This window comes from Cucurbita pepo, chromosome 7, assembly GCF_057944985.1.
Source record: "Cucurbita pepo subsp. pepo isolate OVF chromosome 7, ASM5794498v1, whole genome shotgun sequence".
NCBI classification, from domain to species: domain Eukaryota; kingdom Viridiplantae; phylum Streptophyta; class Magnoliopsida; order Cucurbitales; family Cucurbitaceae; genus Cucurbita; species Cucurbita pepo.
Genome location: NC_141804.1, coordinates 4539873 through 4556147, shown reverse-complemented (window position 1 = coordinate 4556147; position 16275 = coordinate 4539873). Strand labels below are relative to the sequence as shown.

Genomic DNA, 16275 nt, shown 5'->3' with positions numbered 1-16275 from the left:
TATTCGACTCAATTCATCCCCAAAAAATGTTAACTTTGTAGCAAGATGAAAACGGTGGGAACTAAGACACACCGAAAGAATAAGGGACTATGTTAAGTAATTCTTCGCGTTGATTCTGGATATCCGGGACATGATGGAGAAATATAAGTATTATGTTTTGTCGAGGGATTGCAGCCATGGGCAAAGACAAAACTATATAAATAAAATGTTTAAGATCTTATCGCTGCATTCACCACCTCAGAAACACTCCTGGACTTCGATGGTGAAGCAAACTTCCAAAAGAAACAAGCACCGAGAATAGACCTTTTAAACCTATAGGTCACCTCAAAATAGGTATATTGACTCATATAAAGGACCTTACCCCCACATAAACCTATTAGATGAATAGGACTCTCCACAATGGTATGATATTGTCCACTTTGAGCATAAGCTCTCATGGCTTTGCTTTGGGCTTCCTCCTCATACCAATGGAGATAGTATTCTTTGATTATAAACCCATGATCATTTCCTAAATTAGCCGATGTGGGACTTTCATCCAACAAAAGCAACCGTCAATGCTCATACAATGTCTCTTATGTAAAGGCTCCCACAAAATCCCTCAATGCCCTCATCAAGCTACACTTAGTGCCCTTCAAGTTGTAGTATAAGGGGGCAATGGCCCTAAAATCGAACTAGTGGGAGATAAGGAAGAAGATCACGACACTACAAGAAGAGTTGATGTTTGTTGATGTTGTAATCTATTCTCAGCCGAGTAAGAGCGCCCTAATAAAAGCGCCCTAATAAATTCTGGTGCAACTCACAATTTCATCTCTGAACATGAAGCCCACCGACGGGAATAAAAGATAGAAAAGGACTTCTGAAAGATGAAAGCGGTTAATTTAGAGGTCTTACCTGTCGTTGGGATCTCCAAGAGAATCTCCCTAAAATTAGGGGCTTGATCAGAAAAAATGGATATGATCGTAGTGGGCATGGACGACTTTGATGTGGTACTGGGAATGGATTTCCTCCTTGAATAAAAGTCATCCTAATGTCATTGGTGAAGTATATCATGATCATTGATTGCAATCCTACCGTAATTCCCGCCAGAATCAAACAACTTGACAATATAAGAATGATCTCGACATTACAATTGAAGATAGGGCTCACCCGAGAAGAGCCCACGTTCATGGCTATATCGATGGTGAAAGAAGTAACCACCGTTGAACCTGTTCTAAATGAAGTCAGAGATGTCTTGTATAGTTATGCTAACATCATGCCAAAAAAAACTTCCAAAGACATTACCCTTTCATAAGGACATCGACCACGAGATTGAACTTCTACTGGGGTAAAACCTCTAGCAAAGAATGCATATCTGATGGCTCTCGCAAAGCTAGTCAAATTGAGAAAACAGCTAAATAAGTTGTTGGCTACAAGGTTCATCTGTCCCACCTTATGGGGCCCAGTCTTATTCCAAAAGAAGAAAGATGGGACGTTATAGTTGTGCATCAACTACAAATGATATGAAATCAACTCAAAAGAAAGATCTGACATCAAATAATATGAAAATCACTACAAGGGGAGTAAGATTCGGATTACCTTGTTGATCGAATATCTCAAGGCAAGAACACTTGTTTGAGATTCGAATCACTCCACAAACAAGATTGATCATGTCAAGTTTGAATGATTCTACATGCAACCTAAACTAGGTAGAATTACAAATAAACTTAGCCATTGGCTAGAAGAAAGCACAAATGCTCATTTTACTATATTTTTGAAGTTTATCTAGCAAGGATAACATATATGACATTATATAGCCTCAAAATGCAAACTCTTAACCTTCCCTGAGGCTACTTTAAAATACATTCAAGAAACAACAACTTTAAATTATTCTAAACTATGATCCATCAAAATTTATAACAATGAAACTCTATTCTTCTTCAATGTGGCATGAATTGAAATATCTTTTGATAATTTCAACAACATTTTTTTCACATCTTCGTTGAAGTATATTGTATGATTGATGTCTCTGGGTTTATATCAACAAAGCTCTAAATAAGGTGACAATATGTAATAAGTACCAATTACTTGTTGGATTTGACCCACGATTGAAATACGTCGAAATAAGTAAAAGAGGCAAACGAAAAATTTGAGGGGAGAGAGCTTTCGGAACAAAGTAAACTTAAGCACTTAGTTTTTCAATTCTCTTTTGTTGTTCTGTCGTGAAAAAAAACATACTTTTCATGAGTATTTACCTTGAGAAAGCACTAACTTGTTTCCTAAACTTTCGATCACGTTAAAAACTACTGACAATCTTCCTAATTAAAGCACATGGTTCACCGCCACAAAATTTGGTCCACAATTTGGCAACTACTACCAATTCTCCTGTAGTTGCTTAATAAGTTAGTGACTTATTCTACTAAGTCTACTGACAATTCTCCTAAGGTTGCTCCATAAGTTAGTAGCTTATTCTATTAAGTCTGCTAACAATTCTCCACAAGTTAGTTCAAGTTTATTAGCTCACATTGCCTATAAAGGCACGAGATCCTTGTAGCTTTGCCTGCCGCCCTTCGGAGTAGTCTCGATAGCAAAGCATCAAATCTCATCAAGTTCTACTCTCCCGGCACTACCCTATCGGAACCAATCTAAGTCAAATCCTAGGTGCATGCGTAACTCTCCCACCAATTGAGCTCTATTAAGGTTAGCTAGCTACCCCTTAGTTTCTACGAGGCACCAACAAGGAAAGAGAAGCGACTCCAATCTCTAGACAACCTTGTTTGTCCCTTTGTCGATCGAGACGAGTCTATAAGTCCAAACACATGGCATAGTAAAGATACGATTCTAAATCTCTTTTCATGCTTAGGTTTTCTTTTGCACAGTGTGATATCTAGTTCCTTTGAAATTTGGTGTTTCAACGATTAACTCATTCCATCATATTCTACTACCAAACAACGAATAGGCCCCACATCTAAATTCTACTTCAAATAAGGCCCCGTTCATAAACTCTTCATACACAAATCATCTGGTTTAGTTCTACTGAACAAGATTGATCGAGAGAACATGACGTACCGTTCAAACATATCTAACGCTATTCATAACTCTAAAGTTTGTTTTCATGCATCATCGACACAATCTATCATTCAGTGTCTCGTAAAGAGTAAATTCTTGGACTGCAAATCTCTAGAGAAAAAAAACGAACAAAACGTTATGTTTCAAACACATTTTCTAACTTTCCAAACTTTTTGATTGATGTATATTTGGTCCGACCTTAAAAAAATATGTCTAATAAGCCCTTAAACTTTTAACTTTGTGTCTAATCGATTTTTGAATTTTGGGTTTAATACATGTTCGATCCTGACAAAAATAAATGAAAAATTTCGTAGATAGAAATTAAAATAGAAGGGGAGACGGGGTCGGGGACGGGGACCGGGATTAGTACCTTGTCTCACCCCATGGATATCTCTAGATGCACATATATATATATATATATATATATATATATATATACGAAAAATAATGGAATAAAATAGGCAAATAAGAGAGGTGAAAACGACAGCGTTTGATACGTTAAAATCAATACCGGTGCTCCTTACCCTGCACAGAAGCTCTTGAGAGTGGTTTCTGTCGGCTCCAAGACAATACGGCGCCCAGCCGAAGGCCGAGGGGGAACGAACGAACACACAGCACTCGACGGAGCATTGCACAGCTCTCAACGCTAATGGCGGTTTCTGGAGATCTCAGAGTCTCCGCAACACTCTGCTCTCACCATCCTCACCCTCTTCGGACTCCTTTTCGCTCTTCAAAGGTCCCCAACTTCTCCTCTTTTCATCTCTCTGTATTTTCTTCCAATTCTTCTGTTATTTGTTCCTTCGGTTGCCTAAGCGTTGGAAATTTTGTGTAAATGTGGAATTTGGTGCCTGGAAGATATGAATTCTGAGTTTCGGTGTAAATTGTTTGTTTTGCTCATGCGGCATTTATGAATTGGAGGTTGTGTTAACGCTATCTCTGCAGTTTGGATTTTTTGCTTTACTACAATTATTTTTCAGATTAGTGAACATATTCGAGAATTCTAGGGTTCTATGTGAATTTGTAGCATTTTTTTTTTTTTTTTTGCTTCATTTTACCCGACAATCCCTTGTAGCGCGCATGGATTAGACTTAATGACCTAATTGACACAAAGGCCTTGATTCCAGTGGTTCTATGTCATTGCAGAACGAGTCTCTCGTAGTCTACAGCAATAGGATTCTCAAAGATAAACCTCCTTGAGAACTTTATAACATAAAATGTAGTCTATTAGAGTATGTCTTGGGATAGATGAAACCTCCTTGCATGTTTTTGGTAAGAAATCTTGCAGATATAGCCAAAAACGACCTGGTTCGCATAGAAACGACCCTTTCTTCTGTTTTGTCAAGTTTAAACCTGGGGCTAGTAACAAAATTCGATTTTGGGAGGATATCTGGATCGATTTGACTTCTTTACAGCAGTTTTTTTTCTTTTTTTTTTTTTTCTGTTTTTATGCTGTCTCAACAATTAAATAAAAGGGTTGTCCCCGTGGCAGACAAAATTTCAGTCGAAATACTTGAATATTAACATTCCCCACAACGATGTTGAAAAGTATTGACTGTGACTCAAATTTTTCTGGAGTTGTGATAGTCAATCATGGAACCTGGGTGCTAGGAGACGATGTTTCGATAGAGAGTTTAGCAGCTGGTTATCCTTCCCGGAGAAGATTAATTTGGTCTATTTAGAACAAGTCCACTAGGCTGTTCTTTTATGCCTTCTTTATTGAATATATTTCTCGTGTTCTTATAAAAAAAATCCTGGGAACATGCACAACTTGCCAGACCCACCTTGTAAAAATTAGATTTTGGGTAGAGTGAAGAATGTGATGTAACATAATCCAGATTCTTTCTTATCATGCAGCGATAATGGACTACTTTTCACTAGACTGACCAAATCACAGTGCACGCTATTTAGTATTTCTGGCTGTTCTGACGATTGTGAGATAGTTACACACAAATCAATTAGTTGCGAAAACAGATCATGTCTATTTCAGCATCTTCCATTTTTCGAATGTAAATATTTGATAGGTTTACACTGAATCAAAAGGAAAATCGTAGAGAGACAGGCCTAAAGAAAAATCTATGAGTTCAGCTTCTCTCCCAACTCGAACTCCCGAGTCCAAAACTGTCACCCTATGTCTTTGCTTTCCCAAAATACTCCTTAGATTCTCACCTCATCCTGACACAGTAACGAAGTCGGTTACTTGGAGCGCACTAATATTTATGTTATTTCTACACTAATGGATTTCCCTCCTTCCCTTCCTGCTATAGATGTAGACTATCTGGAACCAGAAAGACCACCCTTACAGATCATGTATTGACCGACACGTTCTTTCACTGAATCGAAGAATTAATTCATTGGTAGTTTTGCTGCATTTTGATTTTTTTTCTCTGGAAACAATTGCATATATGCCTTGATGCTTATTGTATGTGCTTCATCCTAGGTCGAATTCTCTGGTTTTTCAAGGGGAGGGCCTTGCATTCAGGAAGTTGCACTAAAATGGCGCAACATGGCAATTGATAGTCGTAATAGGCGTGGCGTTTCTCATATAACTACTGGAAGGTCAGGAAGTTATGAACTGTCGTCAAAGACATCGAGCCAAGAAGCTGAAACCTTCCTTATGAATGCCATAAACATGAACTTCTTTGAGCGTTTAAACTTGGCTTGGAGAATTTTATTTCCAACTCCAGCATCTAAGAGAAACTCCAACGCACTGATCGCCAAGCAGCGACTAAAGATGATCCTGTTTGCGGACCGATGCGCTGTTAGTGACGAGGCTAAACGGAAGATTGTTAGCAACATAGTGCGAGCTCTATCAGATTTCGTAGAAATTGAATCGAAGGATAAAGTTGAGTTGAGCATGTCAGCAGATGCTGATCTTGGAACCATTTATTCTGTGACAGTACCTGTGAGGAGGGTGAAAAAAGAATATCAAGAAGAAGACGAGAGTGGAACGATAACGAACATAGAATACAAAGATAAGGGAGAGACATCGGGTTCGGTGGACGTGAGGTTTGATTTCTTCATTCCAGATTGAAAAAAGAATATGAAAAGGTTTCCTATTGTTGAAATGGATAAAGAATTTGTATTTGAAGAGTGGCAGTAACCAAAGGTTTCTTCTTCTGTACATAAATTGTGTATTGATTTCTATCAAATTGAGATTGTAGGTTGGATTTAGTCCTTTACCGCAAAGGGCTTTTGTTTTGCTGTGGTTATTTATGCGTAGTTGTGTTATCTGTTTTCCTACGTACCATGTTTGATCTGGATTTCATTGGTCTTTCTAATACAGGTTCGTTGTTGATATATATATATATATATATATATATACATACGCACGTGACTGTTTGATAGATAATCTTAATAAGAACTCTGGAATAAAAGAAATTAACATCTTCTTATAATCTTCTTATACAAAAATTTGAATGAAAAGTTAGAAGTAGATTACTTCTAGGTCTAGCAGCAAAATTTAAAACTTTGTTCTAAATTGAGTCATTCTACAGTCGAATTTGATCAAGATTTGATTTAAATTGAGTTGAATTTGATCCAGATTTGATTTAAATTGAGTCGAATTTGATCCAGATTTGATTTAAATTTAGTCGAATTTGATCCAGATTTGATTTAAATTGAGTCGAATTTGATTTAGATTTGATTTAAATTGAGTCGAATTTGATCCAGACTTGATTTAAATTGAGTCACTCCACAATCGAATTTGACCATGAATGACTTAGATGCAATATAACACAAGAATTGCTCGGTTTAGATGTAATATACCACAAATATCTCTAACACGTGGCTCATATGCAATATAACACATGGCTATAACACAAGAATTGCTTGAAAACAAAATGAATAGCTCAGATGCAATATAACGCAAGAATTGCAGCTCAGATGCCATATAACACAAGAACACAAGAATTACTTGAAACAAAATGAATGGCTTAGATGCAATATGACACAAGAATTGCTTGAAAGAAGATGATGCTCTAATTTACAATGGTGAAAGTCAAATTTACAAGTGTAAAAGTCTAAATAATTTATAAGACTGAATTTCAAGGGTGAAAGTCTAAATTTCATTCATAAAAAATCGGTCTTTTACCTAGTAATTTGTGACATTTATAGGTCTTTTACTTAGTAATTTCTTTTCACAAAAGAAATCAGATAAGTTACTCCACTTTGATAAATAACTTCTCTACAACAAATTAAGAATTAAAATAATAAATAAAGTTTTATAACAAATTATCAATCAAATGCTATTTATAGTAACTCCAACTCCGTGTTTAAAATATGTTATATTTCTGCTACTATATTTTGTTGTGGTAATAACACATGAAAAATCATGGATAATGCCTTGAGATAAAAAAATATGGGGATAATATTTGATTGAAATAATCTCTAGTATTGTCGACATATTTTTATTTTGACATATTTTTATTTTGACTCCAAATTGGATCTGAATCATTAAGTCGAACGCATGAATAATATTACAAACATTGAATTTTTATTTGAGAAGAAATAGTCATGTGGCCCAAGTATAATCATCAATTAATTGAGAAACGAACACCATAAATATTTGGAATAATCGAGAGTCCCCATATATCATTATGAATAAAATGAAAATGGGTAGAGTTTTTATTTTGATTAATGGAAAAAGATAACACGATTATGTTGGACAAATTCACGTTTATCACTCGAAAAATCAGAGACTTGGAGTCCCTAATACAAATTTGAAAACATAACTTTCATGGTTCTAAATGAGGGATAACACGATTATGTTGGACAAATTCACGTTTATCACTCGAAAAATCAGAGACTTTGAGTCCTTAATACAAATTTAAAAACATAACTTTCATGGTTCTAAATGAGGGATGACCCATGAAGAAGTGATGTAACCAAATCACATCTTTACCCGAGGAAATAAGATATGACAAAGTGTAGGACAACTTGTTCTCTCAAGCAATTGATAGTATAGGCTATTCAATTCCTTAGCAAGTTCAATCGTCGGTCTCAAGTTTTGGTCTTGAAACACGCAACATGCAAGGAGAAAATAACACAGTAGTGGATGTCATGGATAAGCTTTGTACGAAAGGAAACTATTAGATAGTTTTGGGACGTGTAGGACGTCTTTTCGTTTAAGGGTTTGAAAAATGAATACATCACCTACGTCTGCAATCGTGACACTGATTCCATTTGCAACTATAATATTTCGATTACTGGAACATAGTTTATATGTTTTAAAACATAGTGAGTGAAGGGTCATGTGATTAGTTGCACCTAAGTCTAAAATTCAAGAGTTGCACCGAAACTTGGTGGTGGTTTGTTGAGTGAGTTCAAGAACACCTTCAATCTTTCATTATTGAATCCACTGGTCTTCAAAACTAGTGGCTTTTGTTCTAATGGACTCCTCTCGAGTCACCTTCAATCTTTCATTATTGAATCCACTGGTCTTCAAAACTAGTGGCTTTTGTTCTAATGGACTCCTCTCGAGTCACCTTCAATCTTTCATTATTGAATCCACTGGTCTTCAAAACTAGTGGCTTTTGTTCTAATGGACTCCTCTCGAGTCACCTTCAATCTTTCATTATTGAATCCACTGGTCTTCAAAACTAGTGGCTTTTGTTCTAATGGACTCCTCTCGAGTCACCTTCAATCTTTCATTATTGAATCCACTGGTCTTCAAAACTAGTGGCTTTTGTTCTAATGGACTCCTCTCGAGTCACCTTCAATCTTTCATTATTGAATCCACTGGTCTTCAAAACTAGTGGCTTTTGTTCTAATGGACTCCTCTCGAGTCACCTTCAATCTTTCATTATTGAATCCACTGGTCTTCAAAACTAGTGGCTTTTGTTCTAATGGACTCCTCTCGTGCCTTCGACATTTCTCCCTTGTTTTCCAAACTACAAATGACCTTGTGAATTGATGGATGAATGGTTGAATTGATTGATAGTGAGCTTGTTTAGCTATGAAGGCTCCAAATGAAACTTGGTCTAAGGTAAAAAAATCGATAGCTATAAAGGCTTCGAATAAATTTAGTTAAAATGGAAGATCGACTGCTTTGAAGTATTTTGTACTCGATTCAAACCTTGGCTTTGTCCTATCCATTTACTCGTGCGTTCTAACGCACTCCCTCAACCGAGATCCTATTTGTAGTTCAACCTTTAAGGCCACAAAGCTTATCAAAAGAATACCCATAACAATTTCACTGTATAACTCCAACAACAATCTACAAGTAAGAACCTTAGATTTTAAGGAACATGAAAGCAAAAGGTTAGGATGGAGAAGAAGAATAAATACGAGGAAAGAAACTCTTCATTAATTTCATTAATCTAGCCACTATAACGTATTATGATCGTTGTGTTTCTACGAGGACAAATAACATAAACGTGCAAGCGAGACTTTTATCATCGTTATATCTCCACTTTACTCATCTTGGTAAGTGAAAATTTACACTACCTACGGTACAGATACCCAGAAAAAATCAATGAATATGAATATCGAATGCATATAGTTTAAATAAACTGTAATGGCACTGGAAATCCAACCTTGTAAAAGCGTTGATTGGCAGGGAGCATGTGCATGTATGTTCTAGCTTGTTTTAAAAGTTTGATGCGGTCTTTTTCAACCAAAATGAAAGCCTGTGGATTTGAAAGAACTGTTGGTGTGATCAGGCAATCTAAGAAGCGCAACAACTCCAGCCGCAAGCGCACAAACAGAAGCCAAAGCAAATGCAGGAATGTTTCCTCCACTGAATAATGCATCCCATGGCCCAGCACCCAGTGATACAATCATCTGAACAAAGCATACATAATGTATATGTTATCACGTTAAGTGTTGTAATGGTAAACGCAAAAGGGGATGAAAGGAGAGTGGAGGAAGACTAGATTAACGATGAAAAGTAATTTGGAACGGTTTTCACTTGGATTCATGATAAATCCGAAGCTACAGAAAAGAACCAAATAAAGAGTAAGGAATAAAAAGAACAAAATTGAAGTATCAATCCAGAATGGTTCTCTTGATGTATGAAAAAAATAGAAATAAAAACTTACCAACATTTAAAAGGAATGCTTTTATAGAACACTTTTACAGAACTACTTTTAATTGATTAAAAGCCCCCGTGAAAAATTTGAAAAGATTTCTGTAACGGCCCAAGCCCACCCCACCGCTAGCCAATATTGTCCTCTTTGTGCTTTCCCTTTCGGGCTTCCCCTCAAGGCTTCAAAACGCGTCTGCTAGTTATAAAGGGTGTTTCGTTCTCCTCCCCAACCAAGGTGGGATTCTCACACTTTCCATCCTCCCGTAAGCACTTGTTATTTAGCCTTTCATTACGGTTTACAATAGATATCATAAAATATTTGCCTTTACCATAGGTATCATATTGGACCTTTTATTATATAATGGACCTTTTATTATATGCAAATATCTTGTATCCATTTATTTCTCTTATAAATAGAGAATTTCACCACTATTTAGGTGGGGTGGTTTTAGCAAATATTCTCACTTAAAAGACACTTACACATCAAAATAATTTTTGTTTTCTAAAAGTAGATATAATATGCTCGTTACCCATACCTGGGGAATAACAACTGCAAGATTGAGAACTCCAATAGCCAATCCTGTAAAAATCAGTCTCTCAAGTGTCAGAATCCAGATAGTCTATAAACACCAAGAAAAACAATACTACATGAACTCCATCCAAACCTTGGCCACCACCAGAATCAGCAGTCAATTCTGCTGTCAAAGAGAAGGGAACGCTATAAGTTATCTGCAACAGAAACAATGGACTTTTAACTTCAAGGATGTGATATAAAGAGAATAAATTGAAAAGATAAACTTTGACATTTACAGCAAGAGGAAAACCAAGAAGAACAAAAACAGCCAAGGCGGCATTTTTTATTGTTGAGTTTCCCCCTATAACGTGTTCGATTCCTTCAGAGTATTGACTGACAGATATCAAACTGATAATAGTAGTTCCCGTCATGCATGCAAACACAATAAAGTTGCTTATTGCCCAGACAAGTCTTGCTCCCATGCGCTGACACATCGGCTCTATGAAGAAAGAACTGATACCAAGAACAACCTATAACACAGAACATAAATAAAAACAAACACTTCGTAAGGGAAGAAAAATGATAACTAACGTCTAAAATATAATAGAGACAACTCATAATTTAATCAAACTCGAATACCGCAAAATATATGAAAAAACTCAAACTAATAAATGTAATCAAATCTGAGTTCTTACAGAATTCAATAGCAAACCAAATGCACCTGCTCTGACACCCTGATCATAAACCTGTTCATCAGCCAAACTTCCTTTTGGGTCCCCATGGTACACTTCCCTTCCCATCCAATCCGTATCAAATAAGAAGAAAGGAAACCAGGATAACTGCATGCAAAATGCAAGCACCAAAAGCAATATTCAAGAGCTGCCTACATGATCCACATAGCCACTGGAAAATTGGCAATACATAGATGCAAAGCTAAGAGGAAAATTTAATAGCGGAAATAAGATTTTAATTAACAGTAGAACATACCCAGCTAAGAGCCATCACAAGAAGCACTGAATGCATGGCCGGTGGTAAATGCCTTAAACTGGTTAACAATTTGACTACCACTGTTGCAGGACCATCGTAATAACTTTCACTGTGATTTTCCTCAATTATTGATTTTGAAATTTCCAAATTCACATCTTTTTGATAGCCATAGTTGTCATTGCTCCCATTTGGACTGTTAAGTTCCGATTTTACAATATTAGGACTACTTTGTTCATTCCCATTCAACAGAGGAGCAGAATCTGATAAACGTGGTAGTTGATCTACAGCAGCAAGTGGAACTTCATGGGCAAAATATATGGTAACAAGAGTACATATGGTTAGAAAAACCTGCATAAGTGAAATGCAGATGTTAGAACTGCAGTTAGAGAACCAAATTCTAGCCACAATCCAAAAGATGAAACAGTTGTCTTTATTTATGAAAGTCATGAGCATAAGAACCAAACATGATAGAGCATCTTAAAGAGGTACACAGTAAACGAAATTTTATATCATGGAATATATTGAACTATATGCTTATCAGTAGCTCACCACAGCGATAAGAAATGCTGCTTTAAGGTTTCCACAGGCTTCACAGCAAGCATCACTCAAAAGGAAAGGAAACCATCTGCCCAAAGATGAATCATAGGAAGGGAAATCAAAAAAGAAGATTCAAAATATGAACTAATCTCAGAAAACTATGGCCAACTAAATAGCACAAATGCAAATGTAAATGGATGGAAACATTAAGTCTCAAATCTGGCTCAAAATATTACTTGTGCCAGTTTCCACTAGCTCCTGCTGAAAATCCTAGGATATTACCAACAGCCATCCATGAACAAAATACTGCATTTGCAACATTGTGTTGATCAGGACCTAGAATAAAGCGCCAACAAGAAAATACTGGGTGATTATCAAGCATATAAAATTCAAAATAGAAGCCACAGATATTCATGTCCACAGAAACTAAATGGATTACAATTACAGTCAAATTATTATCTTATTATTATCATCTTTTTTATTTTTTCCTTTTTTCTTAAGGGGGAGGGTGTAACCTGATAAATCAGCTAGAAGAGCACGGGCAGGACCCTGAAAGATGGTCACAAGACAACTTATTTTACTCATACAAATACTTTAAACACAGAAGTGAAAGAAAAATATAAGTACCCAATCCTTGTAGGTAATACCTGCACTGTATTGTTTGCAAGATCAAGCATCCAAAAGCCTATTACAAAAATAATAGCTGCCCTTGTTCGTGTACCCTTATATACTCTGCATAAGCATGAACAATCAATTTAGAATTCATGCTTGCTCACAAAAAAATATACAAGAGAGCACCAAGAAAGATAATAACAGAAATCAATTCATTAAGTTGCTCCAACAAACCTGCAATGTTCCTTCGTATCTCCTAGTATATACCCAATGTCAGCAGAAAATCCAATCAACACCACCTATTTAAATAAAAAATAACCATTTAGTTTCTAATGCTTTAGACAATAGTTGTTAATAAAGAAGGAAACAAAACAAGTACCCAGAAAAACACAGCTTACAGCAACTGCTATCATTAAAGACCCAGCAAGAATAAAGGGACGCCTCCTTCCATATTTTGAAGAACACTTATCACTCCATATACCAACACATGGTTGAACCTAAGAACCAAATATTAAAAAAGAAAAAATCAAAATCAACGAAGATGAATATTTCTGAAGCTTCAACAAAACTTTATCCATTACATCACAAAGAAAGAATCAGATGTAACGTAAATACCATGTAAATGACCATAAATAAGAATCAAGGATCAGCAGAAGAGTAACCAAAGAACAAAAAGTTGTTGAATGTTCAAAAATTTCCATCCAGTCCCAGGAAAGAGATTGAAATAGTCAATCCATATGTTACTGATAATTGAGGGCATAACAAGTCACACATATATTTGAAAAAGAAAAAGGAGGAACTTAACTTCATGCAACAAAAAATAAAGATCATATCTAGCCAATCTTTAGAAATCAAGAACCATGAGCCTTTTAATACATAACAGCTCTTCTTATAATGCAAACCAACAGAGCATTACTAACTTGCTTTCTTTGAAGACTGCATGTTAGACACAAGCTACGCAACAGACTGCTAAATGATCACCATGTCCTAATCTTCTGTGCCTCAAAGTGTAGACATAAGAACCATACAAAAGAGAACCACATGACAACAGACATTAATAGTATACTTCAGAGAAAAACAACCAATCCAGCATGTGATGAATGGAATGTATATTTATACATTATACATATCTAATAGTCACTATTACCCCAACGAGACGCTACAAATAGCCAAAAAACAGTCATAGTAAACTAGGTAAGTGACCAAGGCATGAACCCAAACCTGCAAATGCATATGAATTTACAACAGTAGTAGATTCGGATCCATGGTGGTCGATAACATAATAAATAAAACTGACCCCATTCATCCATACATATGGTACGCTATTGTTTCAATGCATAATATTTCTCATTTCTGGAGTTTTAGCCCCTCTTAGCAAAGAGCCAGAGAAACTTTTGAATCGGGAATAGAACAAATGGGCGATGGTTGGGTACAATTTCAAATCCATTATTATACATTTACAGAAGCTTTAATTTTCGTGCTTATTCTAATTGTCGGTTTAGTTTACACCGAAGTTAAGTAGATACATTTTCTATCAATCATGAACAAATTTTTCATTGACAATAACAGAAAATTCAGGGAAGAATTGATACGAAATGGTTATAATCACCTACCACGAGACCAGTGATGGGACCGCAAAGCCAAATAAATGAAGAAAATGCATGCTCGATTCCAAGTGTCTACACAGTTACACAAAAAGTTGAAGAAATTAGCAACCGAATAAATATAGACAAATATAACCGTCGAGTACATGAAATACACCATGCAACTAAACAATGTCGTAATTAAAGAATGATCAGACGACGATTTTCGTAGAAAACAATCTGAATAATACGCCAATACTGAATCCAAACACCTGTCGATTCATAGACGAAAACGAAATCAGAGACGCAAGCGAGAAACAATACCTGAATATAGGGAGTTAGTAAGGAGAGCTGTAATGCCCAACCAAATTGAACACCAGCAGCGATAGTACAACTGAGAATTAAGATAATCAAACTATTTGGCGTAGATCTAACATGAGGCGTTGACGACGAACCGTCTGGGTTTCCATTGGCACATCTACTAGAAGAAGGAGAATTGAGATCAATCCCTTGGAGCTGCTGTTCATCGACAGCCACCATCTCTACTTCCGCATCCTGGAGGTTCCGGTACGGAACCCTGAAGGAAACCGAGCTAGGCTTCCCCGCCATTAGTAGAGGTAATCAACTGCAAGTGAAAAATCGTCCGCTTACATAAGATCCGCACACCGATCTAAAGCTTCCAATGGCGATTCAATCACAGTCAAGGAATTGGGGCTGAAAATTTTCAGGCGGTCGAACGTGATGGATGAAATCTGATGGAATGAAAGACGAACCCGTGGCTTCAGTTCAAATTCACCGCCATTGCAGAAGCAGAAAACTACTATCGCCGTCAATTACACCGCGCAGGATCCTAGGATCTTATGAAAATGTGCTCTGAATCTTCAAAATGAATTCTTCATTCATGAAATTTCCACAATTAGCTGTCGAAAAAGAAAAGACATCCCGGTTTTATATAGATTTTTTTTTTTTTTTAATTAGAATGTTACATTAATAAATAAACCTTTTTACATTTTTCAAATGACCTACTAAATTTGTATTTAAAAAATATATATATTATTTCATGAATACAATTACAAATACAATAAATAATTAAACATTTTAGGAGTAATTAATTGAAGTAGTTTTAATATTTATTGTATGTATGTGATATGAACCACGACGAGAGTCAAGAAGCTACAACAAACCTTGTACACTTATATTCAAGCTAAGGTGAGCTCATCAAATAAAATTGTGGAAGACGTTGGATGCCTCCCTGATATGTTGTGCAAAGTTGAGCTTCAATAAAAAGATGCACCTTAAGTTGCATTTAATGAACTCCGCTAAATTTATGGAACCAGTCCAAGGATAATTAATAATTACATTTTATTTCTTGCACTATTTAATTATAATTTAAATATTTGTTTCTCATATTTAAATTAGTTTTTAATATAGATGTTGAGGTTATATTGCAACTCACATAGGTTACCATATTTCACCCTTAACTAGCCCATTTTAATATGAAAGTTATGGGTGACGCATAGGTTAAGGTTGTAAACGCTATATAAGCCTTCCTTTATTTGATTAGAGACATCATATTTTGGAATTAAAAATAATAGAATTTCTATTTTTTTTTTTTTTTTTTTAGCTTCGTTGAAAGCTAAGATTTTCTTTGCAAATTCTTGTGTTTAGAACTTGCATGCAAGAGTCATTCAAGTAGTATTGATCAAACCTCTTGTGGAGTTTAGAAATGAGTTTTCTTTACTCTTGATCTTGATTATCAAGGTAATCTGTTCCATACTTTCCCTTGGGTTGATTCCATATCAGTATGGGTATGATGGTTTCGTGAATATGGAGCAACTATATCTTCAAGTGCCTCGCTCGTGTTGGACTCCTATGTGTTATCCTTGTTCGTTATGTATCGCCTTTATTGCTTACAAGTGGTTGGATTATCCCTAGAACATCTTAGTGATTGTATGCTCACTCTTGTTCTAAGC

At 35.9% G+C, this 16275-nt stretch overlaps 2 protein-coding genes across 6 annotated transcripts; one reads left to right on the top strand and one right to left on the bottom strand.

Moving 5' to 3' along the window:
* The first annotated feature begins 3566 nt into the window (after positions 1-3566).
* Positions 3567-6285, top strand: MINE1 (homolog of bacterial MinE 1). The gene is made up of 2 exons (XM_023682733.2): positions 3567-3781; positions 5483-6285. Exons 1-2 carry the CDS (start codon positions 3695-3697, stop codon positions 6074-6076), a joined length of 681 nt encoding a protein of 226 aa, XP_023538501.2. The 5' UTR covers positions 3567-3694; the 3' UTR covers positions 6077-6285.
* Positions 6286-9327: 3042 nt separating this feature from the next.
* LOC111799193 (sucrose transport protein SUC3) lies at positions 9328-15230 on the bottom strand. Of its 5 annotated transcripts, none has more exons than XM_023682632.2 (14): positions 14627-15230; positions 14333-14398; positions 13118-13216; positions 12954-13018; positions 12755-12839; positions 12623-12656; positions 12344-12443; positions 12120-12195; positions 11571-11918; positions 11279-11422; positions 10880-11113; positions 10735-10798; positions 10606-10649; positions 9328-9825 (listed from the first exon to the last, which is right to left on the bottom strand). In XM_023682632.2, exons 1-14 carry the CDS (start codon positions 14909-14911, stop codon positions 9655-9657), a joined length of 1815 nt encoding a protein of 604 aa, XP_023538400.2. In that variant the 5' UTR covers positions 14912-15230; the 3' UTR covers positions 9328-9654. The 5 variants fall into 5 exon arrangements, 4 of the variants coding, with proteins under 4 accessions (XP_023538400.2, XP_086981695.1, XP_023538398.2 ...); XM_087125569.1 differs by having other exon boundaries at positions 12344-12413; XR_015421688.1 differs by having other exon boundaries at positions 9764-9825; positions 10735-10767.
* Between the last annotated feature and the right edge of the window lie 1045 nt (positions 15231-16275).

Excerpts from the sequence above, each read along its gene's own strand:
- MINE1 (XM_023682733.2), top strand. The coding sequence starts at position 3,695 with ATGGCGGTTTCTGGAGATCTCAGAGTCTCCGCAACACTCTGCTCTCAC. Across the intron at positions 3,782-5,482 it reads CTCCTTTTCGCTCTTCAAAG|GTCGAATTCTCTGGTTTTTC; the intron begins GTCCCCAACTTC and ends GCTTCATCCTAG.
- LOC111799193 (XM_023682630.2), bottom strand. The coding sequence starts at position 14,911 with ATGGCGGGGAAGCCTAGCTCGGTTTCCTTCAGGGTTCCGTACCGGAAC. Across the intron at positions 12,840-12,953 it reads GATACGAAGGAACATTGCAG|AGTATATAAGGGTACACGAA; the intron begins GTTTGTTGGAGC and ends ATGCTTATGCAG. Across the intron at positions 12,444-12,622 it reads TCTTCTAGCTGATTTATCAG|GTCCTGATCAACACAATGTT; the intron begins GTTACACCCTCC and ends GCTTTATTCTAG.